We start from the raw sequence: 24,352 nt of genomic DNA, 5'->3' as shown, positions 1-24,352 counted from the left end.
AAAACACACCTCCTCACATTTAAGAAATGAGTTGGATTTTGAGAATACTCTCTTGTCAGCTCTGTATGGTTGCACACCTCTTCCTAAAGCAATTGACATTATTTATTCTGAAAGAGAGAATGAAAATTGAATATTATTTGCAGACTATATCACATGTACACTAGTATTGCAACAATTGCAATGAGTTTTGGGGGAGAAGGAAAAGGTGGTTAGAAATAAAGATCCCAGAAAGAAAGAGTACTGAGAAGAATTAAGTGAAGATACACTAAATTCTTTCTTTCCCTTGGGCATACTGGTGTTTAAAATTAGGGATTCTAACTTGCTAGGCACATGTTCTAACACTTGAGCCATGCCTCCAGTCTTCAAAATCATTTTTTCACATTTGTTATCATATATAAATGTGTACTGCTGAACTTTGATGTGCCTGCTGAGGAAGTGCTAGGAAAAAGTTCAAATGTCAGAATCACAAAAATGTGGATGAAAGACTCAGTTGTGTTGCTACACCATTTAAACCCCAGCCACTGTGGAGGATGTTGCACAAAGATTATCACTTGGATGTCAGTGAGGATTATTTACTGAGATTATGTCTCAAAATAAAAATACATAGGGGTATAGCTCACCACTGGACAGCTTTCCTACCAATTACAAAGCCTTGTACTAATCCCAAAGTATCACACACACACACACACACACACACACCACACAGAGACAAAACAAACTGCTTTAATCTAAACTGCAAATATATATTGCAAAGTGAAAGAACATTATGTGTAAAAAATAGTAAAAAATATATTTGATATTCTAATAGAAAAACTAACTGGAATATTGGAAAGCAAAGTTAAATGGGAACTTGAGACAGGGATTGGTGGCTCCCACCTGTAATCTTACCTTTTTTGGAGACAGTGGAAGGACTTCTTGGTTGCCTACCACATTATTGCCATATTTGCCATGTGTCTCCTGGAGAGTTGTCAGGTTATCCAGCTCCAGCAGCTGTGTGAAATCTTCTGACTGCAGGACCATAGGGAGGTCACCTGAAATCATCAGAAGAGGGAAATGCTGAGAGAGTGGCTGGGCATCTGCCATACTGGGTGGAATGACTGTTGGAACCAGAAGCAGTGATTGTTTTGAGTGGGCCCTGCCTTGTGGGTTCCAGAAGTTGTGCTCTGATCACACTGTTGGGTCCTTAGGTACTCTGCCACCTTAGGGTGATGGTGGTGGACTGGGGACCTTTAATCCAGTCCTATGTCTCTGTGAAGATGCTTCATCCAAGCTAACAGCACTGTTGGGAGTTTCTGCCTGCAAATCCCTCACTGGCCAACTAAGGTGGTTGGGGATACCACTGTGTACTTATGCAGTTTGTGCTTGGCCAAGGCCTCCTTTGCAGTGTCCCTGTAACTCCTTACTGTGACCTGGCTTCCCTTTGAGACTTTCAGGTTTAAGGGAAGCATTGGCTAAACTGTATGCTCTGTGTCCCAAATCCAGTGCTTCTTAGTGCTGCTAATAAGTCCCTAAATTTCCACAAATTCTGCATATTGTCAGATTCTTTGGAAGTACTCATCCACATGTGCCTTTGTTTGGTTTCTGAGTGGCCAGGATGCTTTTTGCCCTTACTGACTTAACTGTTAATTGTCCTCAGGTAGTTTCTAGAGTATTTCTCTATAATGAAATGCTGATTAACTTAGACTGTGATTTTAAGAAAGAAAGGTTGTTTGTTCTGAAACAGGGAAAATGAAGAAGAAAGAATTTGGGTACAGACAGACCTGGAGATTGGCAAAATCAATTTTCTCCTGTGATCATCTTGGTCTTGCTTGTTCCTAGTTTTAGTTTGGGGGATTGAAGTTTGAACTCATTGTTTAACATTTACAAAGCAGGTGCTCAACTGCTTGAACCATATCTCCAGTGCATTTTACCTGGTTCTTATGGAGGTGGGGGTTCATACATGAAATAAGTAAATTGGTTTTTTTGGCAATGTGTTTTTGTTTTCTTGGGTGCCAACGATTTGGTTGAAACATGAGGTCTGAGGAATCCCTGGCCATCTGCTTCATTCCAGTTTCCAGAGTTGACCATCAGCCCTACATCAACTTCGTGTGTCCTAGCCTACCTCAATCTCCCCCCCCTTAACAGACATGATGAATTTTCTCCAAGGAATATTGAATCTAGAATTCTCTGAGTAAACCTGTTGTCCCACTTTTCACAGGAATATGCAATAAGGTCACAGTGAATATGATAAGAGGCATGTGCCAGGTCCAGAAGGCCAGGGCAAGTTTTCCTGAAAGTAGTTATCCCACAAACTAAAACATCTCTAACAAAGGAAGCCTGATTGGCAAGGACTGCTGGAGTCAATTCACCAGTTTAGCATCAACCACCTCTGGTACATATTCCCATCAGTCAAGGGCTTGGGGATTGGGTCCTTTATTCATTAGGCAATCAGAATGGCTGTTTAATTGCCTGCCCCACCTGTCCAATGAGGAGCAACAGTGGTAGGCAATTATGTTACCTTCCTCATTATTGCCATATTTACCACAAACCTGCTGCCATTTCTCAGGCTACAGAGCTCCAGCAGCTTTGTGAAATCTTCTGACTTCAGGACCATAGTGAGGTCACCTGGAAGCATCACAAACGGGAAATGGTGTCTGGGCATCTGCACTGCTGGGTGGAGGGACTGTTGGATCCAGAAGCTGGGGTGGTTTTGCCAGGGCCCTGTCTTCTGGAGTCTGCTCCCTGATCACGTGGGAAGAAAAGGCTAGTTGAGTCACTAACGTGGTTAGAGCACATTTCTAGCAAACCTGAGGACTTGAGCTCAAATCCCAGTGCAGTGAAAAAAACAAAAAAGATCATGAAGACCCTAGCACTGGTAGCTAGGGTCACTGGAGGGTGGCGATGGAGCAGGTGCCTTGTGCTCTGTCTGTGTCCCTGTGACACAATTTCATCCCAGTCCAGCCCTGCTTTTCTGAAGACTGAGGTGGCTGGGGAGAGTCCTGAGTACTTATGGAGTTTGTTCCAGGACAGGGCGCTCCTGTGCAGTGTCCTGATAAATCCTCACTGGGCCCTGATTTCCCTTTGAGTCCATCAGGTTCAAGGGAAGCCTGGGTAAACTGTTTGCCCTTTCCCCTCAATGACATGCTTCTGCATGCTGATAATCCATCCCTAAATTTCCATGAATCCCGCACATTGTTAGATTCATTGGAAACGCGAGTCCACACGTGCATGTGTTTGGCTGATGAGTAGAGGAGACACTTTTTTTCCTTTCTGACTTAACTTAATTTCCACAGGTTGTTTCTAGAATATTGTTTTGTAATTAAATTCTGATTAACTTAGACCATGACATTACAAAATTATTCTAGGGGGAAAGCCCCAAAAGAAAGTTATGTAGGTATCTGAAGGCAGAGAGAAAATTTGCTCACAGAGAGAGGAGAAGACATGGAGATTGATAAGAACAGTATTCTCCTGTGACCATTTTCGTCTTGTGTCCTTGTTACTTGTGTTACTTGGTGGGACTGTGGTTTTAAATTGTAGTTTTCCATTTACACTGCAGAGCTCAATCGCTTGAACCATATCTCCATTTTCTTTTGCTCTGGTTATTTTGTAAATGGGTTCTGGTAAACAATTTTCTTAGTTGACTTTGACTGTCATCATGATGTCAATCTCCCCATTACCTAGGTTTAAGGAAGGAGCTACCAGTGCTAGGGTCTTCATGATCTTTTTTTGTTTTTTTCACTGCACTGGGATTTGAGCTCAAGTCCTCAGGTTTGCTAGAAATGTGCTCTAACCACTTTAGTGACTCAACCAGCCTTTTCTTCTGATGGGTTTTTTTGAGATAGGGTCTGAAGAACTTTTTACTAGCATGGTCTTTCACCAAGATCTTCCTGAGCTCTATCTCCTGAGCAGGTAGGATGACAATCATAAATCACAGGACCTGGGTTCTTCATGACCTTATGGTGACACTAAAGTGTGATTTGTTTGACTCAGGTTCAGATTTATGAAATTGACCTTACAACTATTTTTTTTATTATATTCATATGTGCATACAATGTTTAGGTCATTTCTCCCCCGTCACCCCAGCCCTGTCCCTAACCTACCGCCTCCCCCCGCCCACACTCCATTCTTACCCCCCCAACCCTTCACTACCAGGCAGAAAATATTTTGCCTTTATCTCTAATTTTGTTGAAGATAGAGTATAAGCAGTAATAGGAAGGACCAAGGGTTTTTGCTAGTTGAGATAAGGATAGCTATAAAGGGAGTTGACTCACATTAATTTCTTTTACATGTGTGTTACCTTCTAAGTTAATTCTTCTCAAAGTAACCATTTCTCTTGTTCCTGGTCCCCTTCTTTTATTGGCCTCAGTTGCTTTAAAGTATCTGCTTCAGCTTCTCTGTGTTGAGAGCAACAAATGCTATCTAGTTTTTTGGGTGTCTTACCTAGCCTCATACCTTCCGTGTGTGTTCTTGTTTTATCATGTGATCAAAGTCCAATCCAACATACGATTTTTGGTCTTTTGGGCCAGGCTAACCTCACTCAGAATGATGTTCTTCAGTTCCATCCATTTATCAGTGAATGGTAAAATTTCATCCTTCTTCATGGCTGCATAAAATTCCATTTTGTATAGATACCACACTTTCTTAATCCATTAGTCAGAAGTGGGGCATCTTGGCTGTTTCCATAACTTGGCTATTGGGAATAGTGCTGCAATAAACTTGGGTGTGCAGGTGCCTCTGGAATAACCTGTGTCACAGTCTTTTGGGTATATCCCCAAGACTGGTATTGCTGGATCATATGGTAGATCAATGTTTAGATTTTTAAGAAGCCCCCCAATTTTTTTCCAGAGTGGTTGTACTAGTTTACATTCCCACCAGCAGTGTAAGAGGGTTCCTTTTTCCCCGCATCCTCGCCAACACCTGTTGTTAGTGGTGTTGCTAATCATGGCTATTTTAATGGGGGTGGGGTGGAATCTTAGTGTCATTTTAATTTGCATTTCCTTTATTGCTAGAGATTGTGAGCACTTTTTCATGTGTTTTTTGGCCATTTGATTTTCTTCTTTTGAGAAAGTTCTGTTTAGATCACTTGACCATTTCTTTATTGATTCATTAATTTTGGGAGAATTTAGTTTTTTGACTTCCCTATATATTCTGGTTATCAGTCCTTTGTCTGATGTGCAGCTGGCAAATATTTTCTCCCACTCTGTGGGTGTTCTCTTTAGTTTAGAGACCATTTCTTTTGTTAAGCAGAAGCTTTTTAGTTTTATGAGGTCCCATTTATCTATGCTATTTCTTAGTTGCTGTGCTGCTGGTGTTGCATTGAGAAAGTTCTTGCCTATACCTATTAATTCCAGAGTATTTCCTACTCTTTCCTGTACCAACTTTAGAGTTTGGGGTCTGCTATTAAGGTCCTTGATCCATTTGGAGTTAATACTGGTACAGGGTGATAAACATGGATCTAGTTTCAGTTTTTTTACAAACTGCTAACCAGTTCTCTCAGCAGTTTTTGTTGAAGAGGCTTTTTTTTCTCCATTGTATATTTTTAGCACCTTTGTCAAAGATAAGTTGGTTATAGTTGTGTGACTTCATATCTGGGTCCTCTATTCTGTTCCAGTGGTCTTCATGTCTGTTTTTGTGCCAGTATCATGCTGTTTTTATCATTATTGCTTTGTAATATAGTTTGAAGTCTGGTATTGTGATACCTCCAGCATTGTTCTTTTGACTGAGTATTGCCTTGGCTATTCGTGGCCTCTTGTGTTTCCATATAAATTTAATGGTAGATTTTTCAATCTCTTCAATGAATATCATTGGGATTTTGATAGGAATTGCATTAAACATGTAGATTACTTTTGGGAGTATAGACATTTTTACTATGTTGATTCTACCAATCCATGAACATGGGAAATCTCCACTTTCTATAGTATCCATCAATCTCTTTCTCCAGAAGGTTATAGTTTTCCCTGTAGAGGTCATTCACATCATTTGTTAAGTTCACACATAGGTATTTGATTTTATTTATTTTTTGATCATATTGTAAATAGAATTGTTTTCATATATTGTTTCTCAGTTTGTTCATTATTAGTGTATAGAAATGCTAATGATTTTTCTATGTTGATTTTATATCCTGCTACCTTGCTATAGCTATTGATGGTGTCTAGGAGCTTTTGAGTAGATTTTTTTTTAAGGTATATGATCATATCATCTGCTAATAGGGATATTTTGACAGTTTCTTTACCTATTTGTATTCCTTTTATTCCTTCTTCTTGTCTAATTGCTCTGGCTAGTAATTCTGTACTTTGTTGAATAGGAATGGAGATAGTGGACATCCTTGTCTCATTCCTGATTTTAGAGGGAATGGTTTCAGTTTTTCACCATTAAGTATAATGCTGGCTGTAGGTTTTCATATATAGCTTTTATAATGTTGAGGTACTTTCCTTCTATTCCTAGTTTTCTTAGAGCTTTTATCACAAAATGGTGTTGGATCTTATCAAAGGCTTTTTCTGCATCTATTGAGATGATCAAGTGGTTTTTGTCTTTGCTTCTGTTAACGTGGTTTATTTCGTTTATTGATTTTCGTATGTTGAACCACTCCTGCATTGCTGGGACAAAGCCTACTTGGTCATAGTGAATGATCTTTTTGATGTGTTGTTGAATTCAGTTTGCCATTGTTTTTGAATATTTTTGCATCAATGTTCATTGAGGAGATTGGCCTATAGTTCTCCTTTTTTGAGGTGTCTTTGCCTGGTTCAGGATAAGTGTACTACTGGCTTGATAAAATGTGTTAGGCAGTTTTCCTTCCCTCTCTATCTCATGGAACAGTTTAAGGAGGGTTAGTATCAGTTCTTCTTTGAAGGTCTGATAGAATTCAGCAGGGAATCATCAGGTCCTGAACTTTTCTTTTCAGGGAGACTCTTGATTGCTGCTTCAATTTCATTTTGTGTTATAGATCTATTCATGTGAGTAATGTCCTCTTTGTTCAGTTTTGGATGATCATAACTATCTAGAAATCTGTCCATTTCTTTAAGATTTTTGAATTTATTTGAATATAGGTTCTTGAAGTAGTCTCTGATGGTTTCTTTGACTTCTACAGTGTTTGTTGTTATTTCTCTCCTTTTGCATTCCTGATTTTACCAATGTGGATTTTTTCTCTCCTCGTTTTAGTCAAGTTTGCCAGGGGTCTATTGATCTTGTTTGTTTTTTCAGAGAACCAACTTATTGTTTCATTCATTCTTTGTAAGGTTTTTTTGGTGTCTATTTCATTGATTTCAGCTCATTTTTATTATTTCTCTTCTATTTGTTTTGGGATTTGCTTGTTCTTGTTTTTTCTAGGAGTTTGAGATGTAGCATTAGGTAATTGATATGAGATCTTTCAGTCTTTTTAATATATACACTCATGGCTATATGCTTTCCTCTCAAAACTGCCTTTGCTGTGTCCCATAGGTTCCAGTAGGTTGTGTTTTCATTTTCATTGACTTCTAGGAACTTTTTAATTTCCTCTTTTATTTCATAATGACCCATTGTTCATCAAGCAATGAATTATTCATTTTCAGGTGTTTGCATATTTTTTATATTTATTTTTGTTGTTGAGTTCTAGTTTTATTGCATTGTGATCAATGCATGGTATAATTTTTATTTTCTTATATTTGCTGTGGCTTGCTTTGTGCCGTAGGATATGATGTATTTTGGAGAAGGTTCTGTGGGCTGCTGAGAAGAATGTATATTGTGTAGAAGTTGGATGAAATTGTTCTGTAGATATCAACATGGTCCATTTGATCTATGGCATATTTTAGAGCTAGGATTTCTTTATTGATTTTTTGCTTGGATGACCTATCTATTAATGATAGTGGGGTGTTAAAGTCTCCCACGACCACTGTGTTGGAATTCATATATGGTTTTAGGTCCTTCAGGGTATGTTTGATGAAATTGGGTGTGTTGACATTGGGCGCATATAGGTTGATAATTGTTATTTTCTTTTGGTCTATTTTCCCTTTTGTTAGTTTGGAATGTCCTTCTTTATCTCGTTTGACCAATGTAGGTTTGAAGACTGCTTTGTCAGAGATAAGTATTGCTACTCCTGCCTGTTTTGGGGGGCCATTGGCTTGGTAAATCTTCCAGCCTTTCATCCTAAGCCTATGCTTATTTCTGTCAGTGAGATGGGCCTCCTGTAAGCAACAAATTGTTAGATATTCCTTTTTAATCCAGTTCACCAAACAATGCTTTTGATGGGGGAATTAAGTCCATTAACAGTAAGTGTTATTATTGATAGGTATGTGCTGATTCCTGTTATTTAGTTGTCTTAGTTGTTTGAAGGTTTGATTGTGTGGTGCTAAATCAATGTTACTCTCTACTTTCTTGCTTTTTCTTTTCCTGAAGTTTGGTACTGCCTGCCCTTAACATGGTTATATTGGATTTCACTTTCTGTGTCCAGAATCCCTTGAAGAATCTTTTGTAGTGGTGGCTTTGTGCTCACATATTGTTTTAGTTTCTCCTTATCATGGAAGACTTTTATTGCTCCATCTATTTTGAATGATAGTTTTGCTGGGTAGTGTATCCTAGGGTTGAAGTTATTTTCATTCAGTGCCTGAAAGACCTCACCCCACACTTCTTGCTTTTAATGTTTATGTTGAGAAGTCTGCTGTGATTTTGATGGGTTTACCTTTGTATGTTATTTGTTTTTTCTGTCTTACAGCCTTCAATATTCTTTCTCTGGTCTCTGACTTTGTTGTTTTAATGATAATATGCTGTGGGGTAGTCCTATTTTGGTCAGGTCTGTTTGATGGTCTGGAGGCCTGTTGCACCTGTATGGGCATAGCTTTCTCTAGATTTGGGAAATTTTCTGTAATTATTTTTTTGAATATATTATGCATTCCCTTTGCTTGTACCTCTTCTCCTTCTTCAATGCCCCTGATTCTCAGGTTTAGCCTTTTAATGGAGTCAGTAATTTCTTGCATTTCCTTTTCACAGTTCTTGAGTTCTTTAACTAATAGTTCTTCAGTTTTTTCCTTTAATTACCATTTCATCTTCAAGTTCTGAGATTCTGTCTTCTGCTTGTTCTGTTCTGCTATATTGGCCTTCCTTTTTGTTTTGCATTTCTGTTTTGTTCTTTTTTCTGAGGTTTTCTGTATCCTGAGTTACTTCCTCTTTAATATTGTCTGTTTCAACCTGAGTTTATTTATCTCCTTATTAATCATGTTCTTTGTTTCACTTTGGTGTTTAGACAGTGCTTCTTTGGTTTCTTTTATTTCTTCTTGTGCTTTCTCAAATCCTCTATTTTTGTTATCTTGGAATTTCTTGAGTGTCTCCTGTACATTGTGGTTGACAATATCCAACATCCTCTCTATAAAATTCTCATTGATTACATGCAGGATATCTTCTTTCAGGTTGTTCTTTGGGCTTCATTGGGTTGTTTGCCATCATTTATCTTTGTTTTTTTGGAGTCTGGATCTGAGTATCTGTTTTGTTCAATTCCCTCTGGTTCCTGTACTAATTTGTTGCTGAGGGGAAACTGGTTTCCCTCTTTTCCATCTTTCCATCATTGCCCTTGCTATTGTTACTCTCCCTGTACTGTGTGCAATTAAGTATTTTCTAGCTTGTAATAATAACAATGGTGATATTTAGAATGGAAGGGGGAGAGGAGAGGGAAAGCAAAGAAGGTAAAGAAAAGGGGAAAAATGTACAAACAAGTGAAAAAACCAACCAAACAACAACAAAAATACACCAGTGTCAAAGAAATAAACAGGGAGAGATAGTGTAGTAATCAACAGTAAGCTAAGCGGGCATTAGAGAGACAGAGAGAAGATTAAAAACAAAATCCCCAAGTTTAAATGCAACAAAGTTTCAGTCTTAATAATTTTGGTGTCAGTCCCTCAGCCTCTAATCCTGGAGATGGTGTCTCAGAAGTAGTTCTGTTGTCTCATCAAAGGGTAAAAAAAACAGCACAACAAAATATTGCAAGTTCAAATGCAATACAGTTTCAGCAAATCTTTCAGCATGCAATTGTAGTTCATTCTCTCATCTAAGTAACAGAAAAAGAAAAGGGTCTGGAGACAGCTCTGTGAATGTCTATCTGAGGCTGTGGCTCACCTGCACACTGCTGTCAGCCAGCTGTTGCTGGAGGCTTTGTTGATTGCAGATTTCAGGAATGAGCTTAACACTCAACTAGCCCCACAGATTTTGTTTATTTAGAGTTCTCCTGGGTGCAACCTCCACCATTACAAAGATTCCCCTCTCTAAGCACACTATAGGAGGTGGTGTTACACCCACCTTCTCCGGCCTGCTTGTTTATTTACAGTTCACATGGAAAGTGTCTCTTCCCCCTCTCCAGTGGATTTTTGCTCACACTGCCACTTTTACAAGCTTTCCTCCTCCAAGATGGCTGGGCAGGGCTTCCACTCCTGCCTTCTCAGGCTGGCTTGTTAATTTACAGTTCCATGAGGGATCGTCCTTCTGCCCCCTTCAGCACTCAAGGTGCCCCGCCCTCTTTGCTACATGTATCTTTTTGTTGTTGTTTATTCAGTTTGGTTTTTTTCTCTTTTTTTCCCTGGGTGGGGGTCAATCTGTCCAGGGGGCTATGCTCATCTCACCCAGGGTTGTTTGTGGGAGTACCACATGCTGTTTAGCTCACCTGGTGGTCTGCATCTCTCTAGGTGGTTGGAGCCAACATCCTCTGGCACAGGAGCCCTTCTGTTTCTCTGTTTAACTTGGAGTGGGGATGTTATGCATGGGCTGAGGATGTGGAGGAGTTGGAGTTTTGCCTCTTCTCATTGGTTTTTCCTGTAAGGTGTATCTCCAGCATCTCTCCAAGGTTTTACTTTAGGGAGCACACTTTCTGCTTCCTCCCTATAGTCGCCATCTTGGAATCACCTTACAACTATTTCCAAACCATTCTGAGTATATTTGCAATGATTCCTTCATAATCATTTTTTATGCAAGAAAAAGAGCATTTGGACAGTGGGTGAAGGAATATCTGAGTTTGCAAAGGGAATAATGAGAAGAATGTTAGTTGTGTGCTCATTTTGTAGTGCAGAAATGATTTCAAATGTGAGCTAATTGTAGATATTTATGAGTATTACAACTTCAGAATATATCATTTCACCACTTTCCTTTTGTGTTGAGGTAGATGATTAGACAGAGTATAATTTGTGCCAATGAAGACAAGTCTGTTCAGCCCCTGCTCAAAGAAGGAAACCTTTATATATTTCCTGATGGGGCAAAATGTTGGTGCATTGGAAAGGTGATGTGGGTGTGTAGTATAAATTAAAACTTTTGGTACTTGTGACAGTTTCCAATGAAGAGATTCTGAAATCCTTGAAATTTCTGAGGCAATATAAATCTATTTGTTTGTTTTCCTAAGCCCCATTCAGGCAATTCTTGCATTTGTTCTAATGACTTGTCTCAGAGTGATACCTCTCTATGACTAGAAAGGTGATTGCTGGGACCAGACAAAGCAAACATATGCTATAACTTGTTAACAGAAGTGATGGCAAAGAAACACAGCACAAGTCCTAACATTTGGGATCTGTGGGGGAATGTTTGGTAATGTTACCAGAGTGTCCATTCTTGGTACTTTTGTCTTGTGTGAGATGAATTCAGGAAGGCATTGAAGTTGAGCAAAAGTGAAGTATGGTTCATTAAGTAAAGAGTACACATGGAAGTCTTCATAGGTACCAGTTAGGCATAGACATATGGATGTACTTAGCAAACCTAAAATTGTGGAAGAGATCAGAAATTTCTGAAAATAAATATTGGAATTAATACATCTCAATGTACATTGACAAAGATTAAGATAGCTCACTAATGTCACATTATGTCAAAAGCTGTGTGCATGACAACAGTTTGGAGTAATGGATCTTTCACAAAGACTCAAGTCCATAAATCATATGTACTGTGGTGAGGTTGACCCAGAAGATTTTGCTTATTTTAATTATGTAAGCAGAATATTCTTTTTGGGTGAGGGTTGTGGGCTTGGTGCTCTGTAGAGTGTGGATAATTGAAATTTCTTAGGAAGTTTTGATAGTGTATGAATTTATTTATAGTTTTATGGATGTTTGGTTATTCTGAGACTGGCCAATATGTGGAATGTTCACACTTGTCCACTTAGCATTAAAGAGATTCTTTGAATGCTGTTTTTTGTAGTATACTGATGACTTCTGTTGTTGAGCATTTTTTGTACTTGTTCCTTCATGTTACTCTTGTCCCCATCTCACCCCTTTCTCTGCCTGTCATTCTTTTTGTGCTATTCCTTTGTTTTGTAAATAGTGTTCTTCTATTAATTTGAAGTTCTGATTGCTATAATAAATTCAACAAAATGATGTGCTGTACATTTAGCTGGTGTAGTACAATCTTGGTGAAATCCTTTATATATCCATTTATTTACTTATTTATTACTCAGGGTCTTGTGAATGATAAGGCATGCACTACACCACTTAAGCCAGTCTGACAGGTGTGGTACTTTATTAGTTATATTATCACAATTTCTGTCCCCCTTTATAAAACCAAGTATGTTTCAAATGTATTGTTAATAATTTTCTGAATGTGTAAATTCCTTTTCTAAATAAGGTAAATGCATTTCAAATAAAGATGTGCTTCTTCATGGACAGGGCCTGTATATTGGTATGATCTCCATTATTGTTTTTCAACCCATATACAACTGTTTTTACTAATTGTTCATATTATAAGTTATGATCACCTAGTCCATAGTTCTCTTTCAATGACTTTAAGCAAAGATTTTCCTTGAATACCAGTAGTGAGGAAGAAAGTAAGGAATTTTTGTTCATTTCTTAATTTCCTAACACTTTTTCTTTATGTGACCTCCTTTCTTAACTTTTATGTTTTTGTTTCTGTCTAGAGAAGTTTCAACAATTTAGAAAATTCAGATATTTGTAACACATTTTGTGGATTTTAAAATGTTTTCTTTCTCTTCTGGCTACAAAATTCATGCACTTTCATGTTGTTTCTTTGTTCTTGTTCTTGTCCTCCTTTAGCATCTATAGTGATGGTTTCATTGAACTTCTTGTATCTCCATCTTCATAATTTGTATATAATCCATTGATCAGTACAGACTAAGTCTGTACTGATATTGTCTTCTTTTTACATAGTATTTCTACTTTCCTGTTTCTTCAACATGATTGTCTACAATCCTTTGATTCTACTTTAGACTGTCCCATGAAAGGGTTTGTGAAATGAGTCCATTGCATATGATTTTTCAGCAATCAATATTCTCATTGTGAAAATAGAATTTTGGATCAAAGGACCAAGCTCCTTAGATGCCTCATTCTACTTCCTGCTAATTACTCTTCAATTTCAATGAAAGAAGCAGGGAAAGAAGTATTATAACACAGTGAGGGATATGCTTTGTGATGAAGCAGTGTAAACACTGAGCTCATGCTCATCATATGCAGGGTACAGGCATGAAACTAACAAAGATTGAAATAGGCAAAGAACAGGAGGCAGGGACCAAAGATATGCATATAGATAAAGGGTTCCAGTCACAGGTGTGGTCTAGTTGTTATCACTCAGCTGTAGTATTTGGAGAGGTTCTGGAGTTGTTATCCAGAGGATGTTACTTCCATAGGAGAGCCTACTGTTGGGGTTAGATTTGGTTTCAGGTCATGAAGAAAATATCTATCTTCTCCTTCCTAGAATCCAAGGTGATTGCAAGGTGACTGCAGAGAATAGCTCAGAGAACAGAGTGATTGTAAATTGAGAGATGCCATGTTTTTTTCCTGATTTTAGTTGATGGACTGAGTATGGAGTCCATGCTTTTTAGCAAAAGCAGTCTGAGGAACTTCCACAATGCTTTTTGACTAACAATCCACATTTCCCTGTCTCCTCATATTTGTTGTTATTTGTTCCTTGTGTGTGAACAGTCGATATGATATTTTCATGCACAGTTTTTCCATTTTCCTGGCCTGGCGTAGAAACAAAATTTTCCTGAGATCATAGGAAATTTTTCCCCATAGGAAAATGAGTGTCAAATTCTCTCAGCATACTCCAGGTTCCATTTCCCAGTTGAAGACCAAGGGTCCATTCTGAAAAGCAGGTTCCACTTGACTACTATGAGTACCCAGGCTGGACTGGTTAGGCACCAGGGATTAGTTCTAAACTGCTGAAGGTTCTGCTGGGTTCAGTTATTTGGTTTTTGCACTCCTTCTGGTAGGAACTTCTTCTGCTACTCAGATTTCAAGGGGTGGGTTCTGAATCACTAGTCAGTGAGAAGTCCTTGGAAATGGTGAATCACAGGCTGGTCTAAGGAAGACCATCTTCTTACTACAGGAAATACCTTCCAGTCTCTACCATTTTGGTGTGATAGCTACAGCTTCTCTTCTACTTAATAATTCGGCTTGCTTATTGGTATGTGCCTCATTTCTTTCTTTTGGTTTTTTTTTTTTTTGCAGAAGTGGGGCTTGAAGTCATGGTGTACTCGTTGAGTCACTCTGCCATCCCTTTTTTGTGAAGTGTTTTGTTAAGACATGGTCTCACACACCATTTGCCTGGTCCAGCTTCAAAACATGATCCTCCTGATCTCTGGCTCCTGAGTAGCTAGGACTATAGGTGTGACCACTGGCATCCTGCTTGTTCTTACTTTCATGACTGATAATGAGTAGATTGACTGAATAGGTTTGAGAAATTCATATCCAAATAGACAAGTGACTGAGAGCAGCAAACTGTGACCACACCAGGCCTTTTGTCCTATTCTATTGAAGTCTCACTTGTACTGTCCTACAAATAGATCCTTCTGTGAAATCAGTGGCTATATCCTTAGATGCTGAGTGTGTAGTATTCTGAGCAGAATCCTGGTCCTATTTCCATGTGAAAGCAATAGAGTTCTTTTGGAAAAACCAGGTGCAAGTACTGCCTAAATACAATGCATCCCCAGGCTGGGGAACTAAAGGTCCATGGTGGAGACCTGGTCTCCTAAGATCTGTGCCTGGAATCACTTACTGGCCCTGCCACATTGCTAGGTGGGGTATCAGTTCTTCTGTCATGAAGATCTAAGGTGACAGGGCCCAGGTTAGATAACCAATGAAAATTTCTGGAGGAGAGAACTGTATCAGCTGACTAATCTGAATCCAGTGGGAGGAACAACCACCATCTAATCCTTGAAAAATGACTGTGGTTCACATCATTTTCTGCATCACTGAGACTTCTTTTCATATGGACACTGTGGCACTCAATCTCAGTCCCCTTATGTGTGTGCTCAGCTAGGTTGGAGGGCCGAACACAAACCACCATAGAAGGCCATAGTACTGTTTGTGACCAGTGTCCTCTCAGGAAAATCAGGATGTTGGACCTGCTTGAAGAAGTTGTAGAGACCTTGTCCTCTGCAACACAGAGCAGGAGTCTGGGGTCTTAGCTTCCTGCAGTGTCTTGTGGCCCTCCATCCTAAATATAGGGTGTGGATGTGCAAAGATGAGTAAGACCCTATCATCATGTGCTCTACCTCTGAGTTACCTCTTCTATCCTGGAGCCCTTGATTCTCTCCCCAAGTGAGGTGATGGTGGGAAGTAGTAGGTTCCCATCTGAGAAGTCATCATCCTTGGGGTCCCCACTCCTGACAAACTTCTCAGGGTAAAATTGATAGTCCTGAATTATGTAAAAATGTGGAAGCAGGGTTTTGAATACACAACCAGATCCCAGACATGTGCTACTTAGGGTTTTACTAAATCCCTAAACTTACAGAGAGTTCACATTGCACAACTTACTGTGCAACTAAGGTGCACTTGCACTTAGGTTTCGAATGGGAGGGTTGAGATTGGAAACTTATCAAAGGTTTTTCACATAATTGATGTCCTCCTTGGTCTGTGTCTACACAGCACTTCCAAACATGAAATGAAAATTTGGGCAAAATATGAACTTAGAGTCTCAGTGGGAGGACAACCCCAAAAACAGTGTGCAAGTTTCTCAAGGAAAGACAAAGAAGGGCTGTTTTTTCAAGAGTAGTAAAGAGGACATAAAAGGAAGCTGAGAAATAATGGGTAAAAGAGGGCCTCAAATTAGTTTGTGGACCTGAGATCCTTAGCCTTGAGGTTGTGTTTCATGTAATTATAAAGGAAGGGTTGATATAGTGGCTCAGCATGGGGATGAGTCAGAGACTGCCTGGAAAGAGTAGAGAATTTCATTAGGATACTTTATATCGTTAGGGTTCTTTTGCAGATGATCAAGTAAGATGATGAATTTGAGGCAGAACATGGAAGAATCAAAAGTGTGTGCTTCCCTTGTTGGGTTTCTCAGAATAATGGGAATATGAAAGATGGTGGAGTGGTGGTCTTAACCACTAGTGTTACCAAGATTACATTGCATGGGTAAGATTTCAGTTGTTTGCATTTTCATTCATAGAATTTGTCTTGTGATGATTTAAGTAGAAGGAATTGTCAATAGATTGCTACAATATCAGTGTATTAAATGTAATTTTTGTGACCGTGTTCTGCTTTGAATTTAAGAAACAGATCCAGTGAGATGTCAGAATTACAATAAAGTGCCTTTGAGGATAGATGGAGAATGAGTGTGATAAAAAGAAAATGCATTGAATATGTGGAGACCACATCACCATGTGAACTTATTACACAGAGACTGTCTGTTTCCAGTACTGTGATAATCACAATTCTTCTCACAAATGTGTGTCGGACATATTAGGAGCCCTTGACCTTTGAGGATGTTGCTGTGAACTTCACCCTAGAAGAATGGGGCTTTTTGGATCCTTCCCAAAAGAAGCTCTACAGAGAAGTGATGCTAGAAACCTATAGTAATCTGTCCTACATAGGTAAATATGGCATCATTATCTTATAAAAACTGTACAGTAGTGTTGTGGATAATTGGTGTTGTTGTTTCATGGGGTGTTTAAAAAGGGACAGTAATGGCTCATATACATGCATGATCATAGTATACCATGAAAATAGCTGAGGTCTCAAATTGCTCTTTCACATTGGTTAAATACTAATGATTTCTCTGTGTCTATACCTTACAAACAAAAGAAGAAAATGAAAATATCAAAGAGGACTTCAGCAATCCCAGAAGAAATATGAGGTAATTTCTACTCATAACCAAAATAGTGAACATCAGGTGTGGCATTGACAAAAGATTTGATAACCATGGAAATGAGACTGCAACTTCTACTTATAAATTGCTGAAATCAGTGAAAACTTTCTCTAAGATCAGAAAAATAAGTTAAGTATCCAGAATCAAAAAATTCAAACTGATATGTGCCTTAAATTTTAATATGTTTTGTTCTAAGAAGTCACAAGAGACACTGTCCTGTTGCTCAATATACAAAAATAACCCCACTCTATACACAAACTGATTTAACCATATTATGTCCAATTCTGTCACAGTGGAATTTTCATGTGTACTGGTATAGACTGGTGCAATTTTCAACCTATGTCCTTGTGTTCTTTCTTGTATTTCACAACCCTACATGCTTTTGATCCAAGGCATCTCAAAAAGCACTTTAAGTGTAATTCAATGTAGTAAAATTCATTTAGTGTTCTCAAACTCCTAACATGGAAATAGTATTATGGTAATAAATATAAACACCACTGTATCAGTAATAGCTGTCCTCAGGCCTTGCTGTAGAATATGTAGTACATTTTGTGTTCATAAATCCTGCAGAAACACACACCATGAATTCTCTTAATAAATCATTAATAGGATAACAATGGTATTCTTTCTCTGTTTTGCAGACCTGAAGTGTTAGAGAGACTGCATGAGCATAAACAACGTATTCAATGTAGAGAATCCTTTCATCAGACTGCAGAGAATATTGTAAGTGAGGAAACTCTGCTTAGAATAACACCATGGAAAAGCAATATACATAATGCTTATGGGAAAACCTTTGCTGATTTCAAGTCTCTACTAATCCATGAAAGGATACACAATGTAGTGAAATCTCATGAATGGAAACAATGTGGAAAAGCCTGCACTCAATCTGATACCGTTCACATTCATGAAACATCTCACATTAGTGAGAAACCCTATGGATGTAAACAATGGGGGAAAGGCGACACTCATTCCAGTAACCTTCATATTCGTGAAAGAATTCAGAGTGGAGAAAAACCCTATGGATGTAACCAATGTGGGAAAGTTTTCACTCAAGCTATTTACCTTCAAATTCATGAAAGAACTCACAATAGAGAGAAACCCTATGGATGTAAGAAATGTGGGAAAGTCTTCACTCATGCATGTTACCTTCGAATTCATGAAAGAATTCACACTGGAGAGAAACCCTATGGATGTAAGCAATGTGGGAAAGTTTTTACACAAGCCAGTTATCTTCAAAAGCATGAAAGAACTCACACTAGAGAGAAACTCTATAGATGTCAGCAATGTGGGAAAGCCTATTATCATCACAGTAACCTTAAGAGACATAGTAGAACTCACACTGGAGAGAAACCCTATGGATGTAAGAAATGTGGGAAAGTTTTTACAGAAGCCAGTTACCTTCAAAAGCATGAAAGAACTCACACTGGAGAGAAACCCTATGGATGCCAGCAATGTGGGAAGTTTTTCGCTAGCGCATGTTACCTTCGATATCATGAAAGAATTCACACTGGAGTGAAACCCTATGGGTGTAAGCAATGTGGGAAAGTTTTCACTCAAGCAAGTTACCTTCGAATTCATGAAAGAACTCACACTGGAGAGAAACCCTATGGATGTAAGAAATGTGGGAAAGTTTTTGCTCAAGCCAGTTACCTTCGAATTCATGAAAGAACTCACAGTAGAGAGAAACCCTATGCATGTTAGCAGTGTGGGAAAACCTACAGTGATTCCAATAACCTTTCATTCACGAAAGAACTCACAGTGGAGAGAAACCCTATGAAAGTAAGCAATGTCACATGCACAGAACTCACACACAATTGAAACCTTATGCAATGTGAGAAAGTGTTCACTCATTCCATTCACCTTTGAAGACCTGAAAGAACACACAATGTAGACAAACCTTATAGACATAACCAATGTGGAGAAAGTGTTCACATGCTACACTACCCTTAAAAGCCATAAAGGTACTTAGACTAGAGAGATGAGCTATGGATATGAGCAATTTCCAGTGACAATAACAAATGTGAAATCACTCTGCAGTGAAATTCTATGAACGTAAGGAATTAGAGACAACCTATACTCTATCCAGTATTCCTCATACTCATCAAAGAATGCCAACAGGACAGACCCAGTGGACATAAGCAATGTGGAAAGCCTTCCTTAGTTTGAGTACTGTTCATGCATCTGAAAGAACTCATGACTCTAGGGTCATGCCAAATATGATAAAACATTCACATATCCCTGACTTGAAAATCATGAGTGAACTCAGAAACACTACCAATATAAGTAATGGGGGAATGCTCTCAGCTTTTCCACTAATCTTCTTTGATATGACACAATTTACATGGTAGCACAATGCTACATGTATGTAATGTGGCTAAGCCTTCACACTTTCCAGTGCTCCTCCAAAACACACAAAATTAAAAATGGAGAGTAACTGGATTAGGAAAGCAATGTGGAAAGTCTGCACTCATTTCCATGACCTCAAACATGAAAGTCCACACACTGGAGAGAAAATCTATAGGTGTAAGCATAATGAACCTGCCTGTATCCATTGTATTCACCATCAAACAAATGTAATAATACAATCTCTGTCCAACGTTATGGAAGCAACATATGGGAATATATTCTCTCATTCCCATTACCAAAAATACGTGTAAGATATCACAGGGGAGTGAAACTATGTATTGAAGTAATGAGGGAAAGCCTTCATCTATCCTGCTTCCTTTTAGCAGCACGAAGGAACTCCGTTCTCACACTCATGACACTGCCAGTTTATGTAACTTTTGTTAGTAACAGCATGCCATGTCACCTGCTTTCCTCCAGACATATGATGAAAAATGATTTGAAGAGAAGACTTGACTCATGGCTTTTGCTGCATGGAATCCTGCGTCAATAGGCTTGCTTAAGTGCTGGAAGGAGTGCCTTAATAATTTCTTTCATGTTGGACTGGAATTTGTACTCAGCACCACATGCTTGCTACCAATTAAGCCACATTGCCAGCCCTTTGTTTATCTTTTTTATTGTACCTTTCAACGTGCTGTACATTTTATAGTGAGACAGGGACTTATTTAACTTTTTATGTATAATAGGGTGACTTTCAACTTAGCATGTTCCAACTTCTATTTTCCAAATGCTGGGATGAAAAATCATGTGAAATGACACTTGTAAAAGTGCTTAAATTTTACCTTTCTTGTTTCCCATTGCAATTTGCATATTGTCCAAAACATAGACAAGGATAGAAAGCATGTTTTCAAGTAGAACCTGGATTTGTCCTGGTCTCATATTTTAAAGTGTTTATTGATTTGGCCACCATTGTATGATACCTGTTCTGTCAAGAATCAATTTTCTCTTTACATTGAAATCTAGTGAGTACTCATTTGTTTTCCACTGAGATCTGTTTGTTAATCTCTTCATTATAATATAGTGCATTTAATAGTATAGTTTCAAGATTTCTTAATATTAGATTATATGTCACTTTTTATTCTCTTCTTTCACTTGCCCTTCTTTTCTTTTCATTCTTTTCTCAAGATTATTGCTGTGTAGAACCCTCCAATGCTTAATGCATAATCTTTCTGTTGGATTTACAATTTGGGCCTCTTTTTTGTCCTAAAGGAACAAAAATTTGGGCCTTATTTTGAGACTAAATGATCAGTTTGTTTCTTTTTTTCTTTTTTTTTTTTTGCTGGCCCTGGGATTTGAACTCAGACCTTTTTGCTACCTACATATATAGTGTACCCTGTGACCCACTGCAGCAGCCTTTTTTTGTGTGCTAAGTATTTTTAAGATAGGCTCTTTGAAAGTGTTTGCCAAACATAATCCTCCTGATTATTTCAAAACATGATTCCCTGATTGCTGCTCTTCTTCAGCAGCTAGGATTAAGGTTTGAACTATAAGTAACCAGGTCTGGGGATTGCTTTCTTTTTCCAGTGATTTCAAATGCCTTAAAGCATTTATTCTACCTAGTATACTTTGTAAAGTGGATGTTACTCCATAGCTTGCACTGTGTTGGTGGAATTAGAGAATTGCAAACATCACTGAGAACCAGGACAACTCAGAGTAAATTCAGTCTGTTAGGCACAAAAACAAACCCTTCCCTTTGATATGGAAACATGAAACATCAGACAAAAAATGTAGCCATATTATTTTCTTTAAAAAATGCTTAATTAAAATGCTATCCAAGAATGCTAAGAGGAATATGGAGGAATGACCTCAGCAAGCAGCATATGTGGTCAAACTTCTACACAAGATAAAGGACATATTAAGAGAGTGATAGGGATTTTTTATGTCACTTCTTGGTAAAACAATTCACAAAGAAAGGAACAAAGATAACCAAGACCTTTATTTGATAAGCATTGAAGAACTGAAAAAGGGTAGTCCTACTGCTCTGATATGAAGTTGGGCAGTTCTGTTCACGTGATGCAAAGCAAAAGACAATCAAAGGTGCATCCTCTAGCAGGAGGGTGGGAATATTTGAGTAAGAATATTGCACTCAGGCTTCTGAGAACTCAGACTTTATTGTGGTCTGTACAGATAGAAATGGTCATTCCTGGAAAATTGGTCTATGTGTGTCAGTTCTCATAGTTTGAGCTAGATGCTGGTGGCTCAAGCCTGTAATCCTGATTGTTAGGGTGAGTACTGGGCAGCCACATGAGGACTGGCCCCTTCCTCATCATAGTTGGTTTATTAAAGCTCTACACCCAGCCCTAAATAACAAACATTCCCCTTTAGCCATTTCCTGGAAATTTCCCACCCAGCCTCATAGAAACACCCCATTATCTCATGAATGGCAGAGGGCTGATGGAGGCTATTGCTGTCCATTGCCTTCCTGGGAGTTCCCCCTGAGACTCCCTTCTTTCATGGACTTCTCCTACTAACTTCCTATATCTATCCCTAGTCTGCAAGCTGCTGTGAGCTCCAACTTTCTTGTTGGGGATTGCTTCCAAAGATTTATTCTCCCAATAAAGCACACGATGAGGTATTGATTCATTCCCATGCTCCTTTCAATCTAGCATCTCTGTCTCCTTACCTATTTTTTCATGCATGTCAGTCCAACATGCTTTTTTCCCATTAACAGTAGGTACTCATGAGGCAGAGATCAGGATGATTGCAGTTTGAAGCCAGCCTGAACAATTAGTTTCTGAGGCGACAAGTTCAAATCTTTGTATGTCAAAAAAAAAAAAACCTCATAAAATTTGCCTCGTGGCAACAAAATATCTTAGATGTGTGTTGGAGGATATTTTGGATTGCATGGTCTGGCTGAAGCTGTTGTTTTTGGTTGGGTCCTGGGGTTTCAGGTCAGCTAAAACCTGCTGTAATGTGGGGATTTGTTAGTATTAGCTCTCTTGTCTAGGATGTGATTCATTATCAACAGAGAAGCCATGGTTCTCAGCCATTAGGTTTCCTAAAATGTTCATTAGTCCTCATGAGAGACTTCCTGCTTCTAAGACAAGACAGTGTCACCACAGGGCCATGAGTCCATCCTCTTTGCTATCCAAAGAAATACAAGGTGAGACTACTCTCATTTTTTGTCTGTAACTGAGTTGCTCTCTTTTTACATGGGTTCTCCAATAAATTCTTAGTATGGGATTAAAAGGTGTTTGCACATATTATTTTGGTAATGCTTTGTCCGCTCTCTTACATTGTGTGTGTAAACATTTTAAAAGGCATACAGAACACAAAGAGACTGTAGAAATGCCGAGAAAGGGTAACTTGTGCTATCAATTGAAATTATTTTCTTAAAAATAATTTCTGATAACATAAGTGAATTGCTTAGAAATTTGGTGACATAGGAATGAATTACATGTTTCCAGTTAGTCAGAAGGAACAGAAGGAAAATGTTTTCAAATTGTTTCTCATACTACTCCTTCCTTCTCTTCTGACTTGATTAATGTAAGAGAGAGATAACTGTGCAAACTGAAATAAGATATCTAACAGTGACAGATTTCATTTGTTCTCTGAGTGTCATACATGTATGGTATCCTGATACCAATAGAGCAATTAAAAGTGAAAAGGACACTTAAAGGCATATTCTTTATATAACTGAAGGATCACACACAGCTGTATAGGCCACTCATGAAGGTAGCAATTATCTTAAGGCAGCAAAGAAAATAGACCACCTAGGAGCTATAATGAAGTTAATTTGGAAGCTCTGGTGAAAATTTACTCCCTGGGCACAGGTGTGGTCAGGCTGACTCTCTGGGGTTCTCATAGTCTTTGATTGGCTGCTCTCCATTTTCTTGAAGGGAAGGGGCAGTGAGGGGAATACATGTTCATCATATGACCAAAATTGAGTCACATACTTCTTTAGATTTCTGCATAAATCTCTATAGAGGGATACATACCCAAACACAGAGGAAAAAAGATAAAAAACTTAATATCAATACTTGCAGCCTCCACAATGTGCAATGTATTTTCTATGAAGAGTGGACATGCATTGTATCTGAACTGAAAGCAAAAGAGGCAGTCCAGAAAAGCATTAATTTTCTTCACCAGAAATCTGTAAGAATAAAAGGCAGAAAACTAAAGTGACAGTGAAGAAAGGGTGAAGGCAGAGAGCAGTCAAATTTGAAAGCCAAAATCTCCACATGGCTGGCTTTAGCCAAATCTACAAAGTTGTTAATTTTACCTACAAAATACTGAACAAAATGTCCCAATGACATTCAGAGAAAAATCCTCTAGCTTTTGATACTGGGTGTTTGTGGGGTGTATTATCCACTCAGGAGCAACACCATTGCCTACTGCTACCTGATCTGGGCATGTATGTCAATATTTTTAGGAGTCCCCAGAAAACAGCAGGTGAAACCATCCAGTTGGTTGACAAAAGGGGTCTCTTCCCCAGCAGAGCTTTTTTGTGGTTCACAGACACATCTCCAGGGTAGGATGCAGAGACACTCGAATAGAGGAAGAAACTCATCAGAATTTGAAGCTCAGTGTTGGGCACAGGTCCAGTGATGATGGCCTCTTTTGGAGCCATGAAAGAAAGGAAAGGGTGGGAGAGCAGTAAAAACAAGGGGGGAAACAGTGGGGATGAGGGAGCAAGATTTCAGCTTCCACAGAGGGTCCAAGCAAGAGTGAGCCTGGGAAGAGCTGCTGCAGTCCACTACTTTCCAAACTGTGAGAGTGCAGAGCTGGGTGTTGATCCTACACAACTACCTCAAGTTTTGGCACCATATGTTGGAAATGAAAGAACACTGTGGAATGGATAGCCAAGAGATGACTCATATGCCAGCACAGGGTTTTTATGGAGAAGTGGCCCTGTGGAGAGGGACCCCTGCAAGAGAGCTGAAGCCCACTGCAGCTTACAGACTGGGAGTAGATAAAAGAGGTGGGTAGAAAAGAC

At 38.7% G+C, this 24,352-nt stretch overlaps 1 protein-coding gene across 7 annotated transcripts in view; it reads left to right on the top strand.

Annotated features, from left to right (window-relative positions):
• The window catches only part of LOC141416629 (uncharacterized), a 61,163-nt gene extending 38,544 nt beyond the window's left edge, over positions 1–22,619 (top strand). For all 7 annotated transcript variants that reach the window (XM_074053725.1, XM_074053724.1, XM_074053726.1 and 4 more), the window contains 3 exons: positions 16,612–16,738; positions 16,950–17,001; positions 17,655–22,619. In XM_074053725.1, coding sequence (XP_073909826.1) covers positions 16,612–16,738; positions 16,950–17,001; positions 17,655–18,714 — 1,239 coding nt within the window. In that variant the 3' untranslated portion in view covers positions 18,715–22,619. The remainder of the gene's footprint in view (positions 1–16,611; positions 16,739–16,949; positions 17,002–17,654) is intronic.
• Positions 22,620–24,352: the final 1,733 nt, after the last annotated feature.

This window comes from Castor canadensis, chromosome 14, assembly GCF_047511655.1.
Source record: "Castor canadensis chromosome 14, mCasCan1.hap1v2, whole genome shotgun sequence".
NCBI classification, from domain to species: domain Eukaryota; kingdom Metazoa; phylum Chordata; class Mammalia; order Rodentia; family Castoridae; genus Castor; species Castor canadensis.
This window is presented reverse-complemented; position numbering and strand designations above follow the sequence as displayed.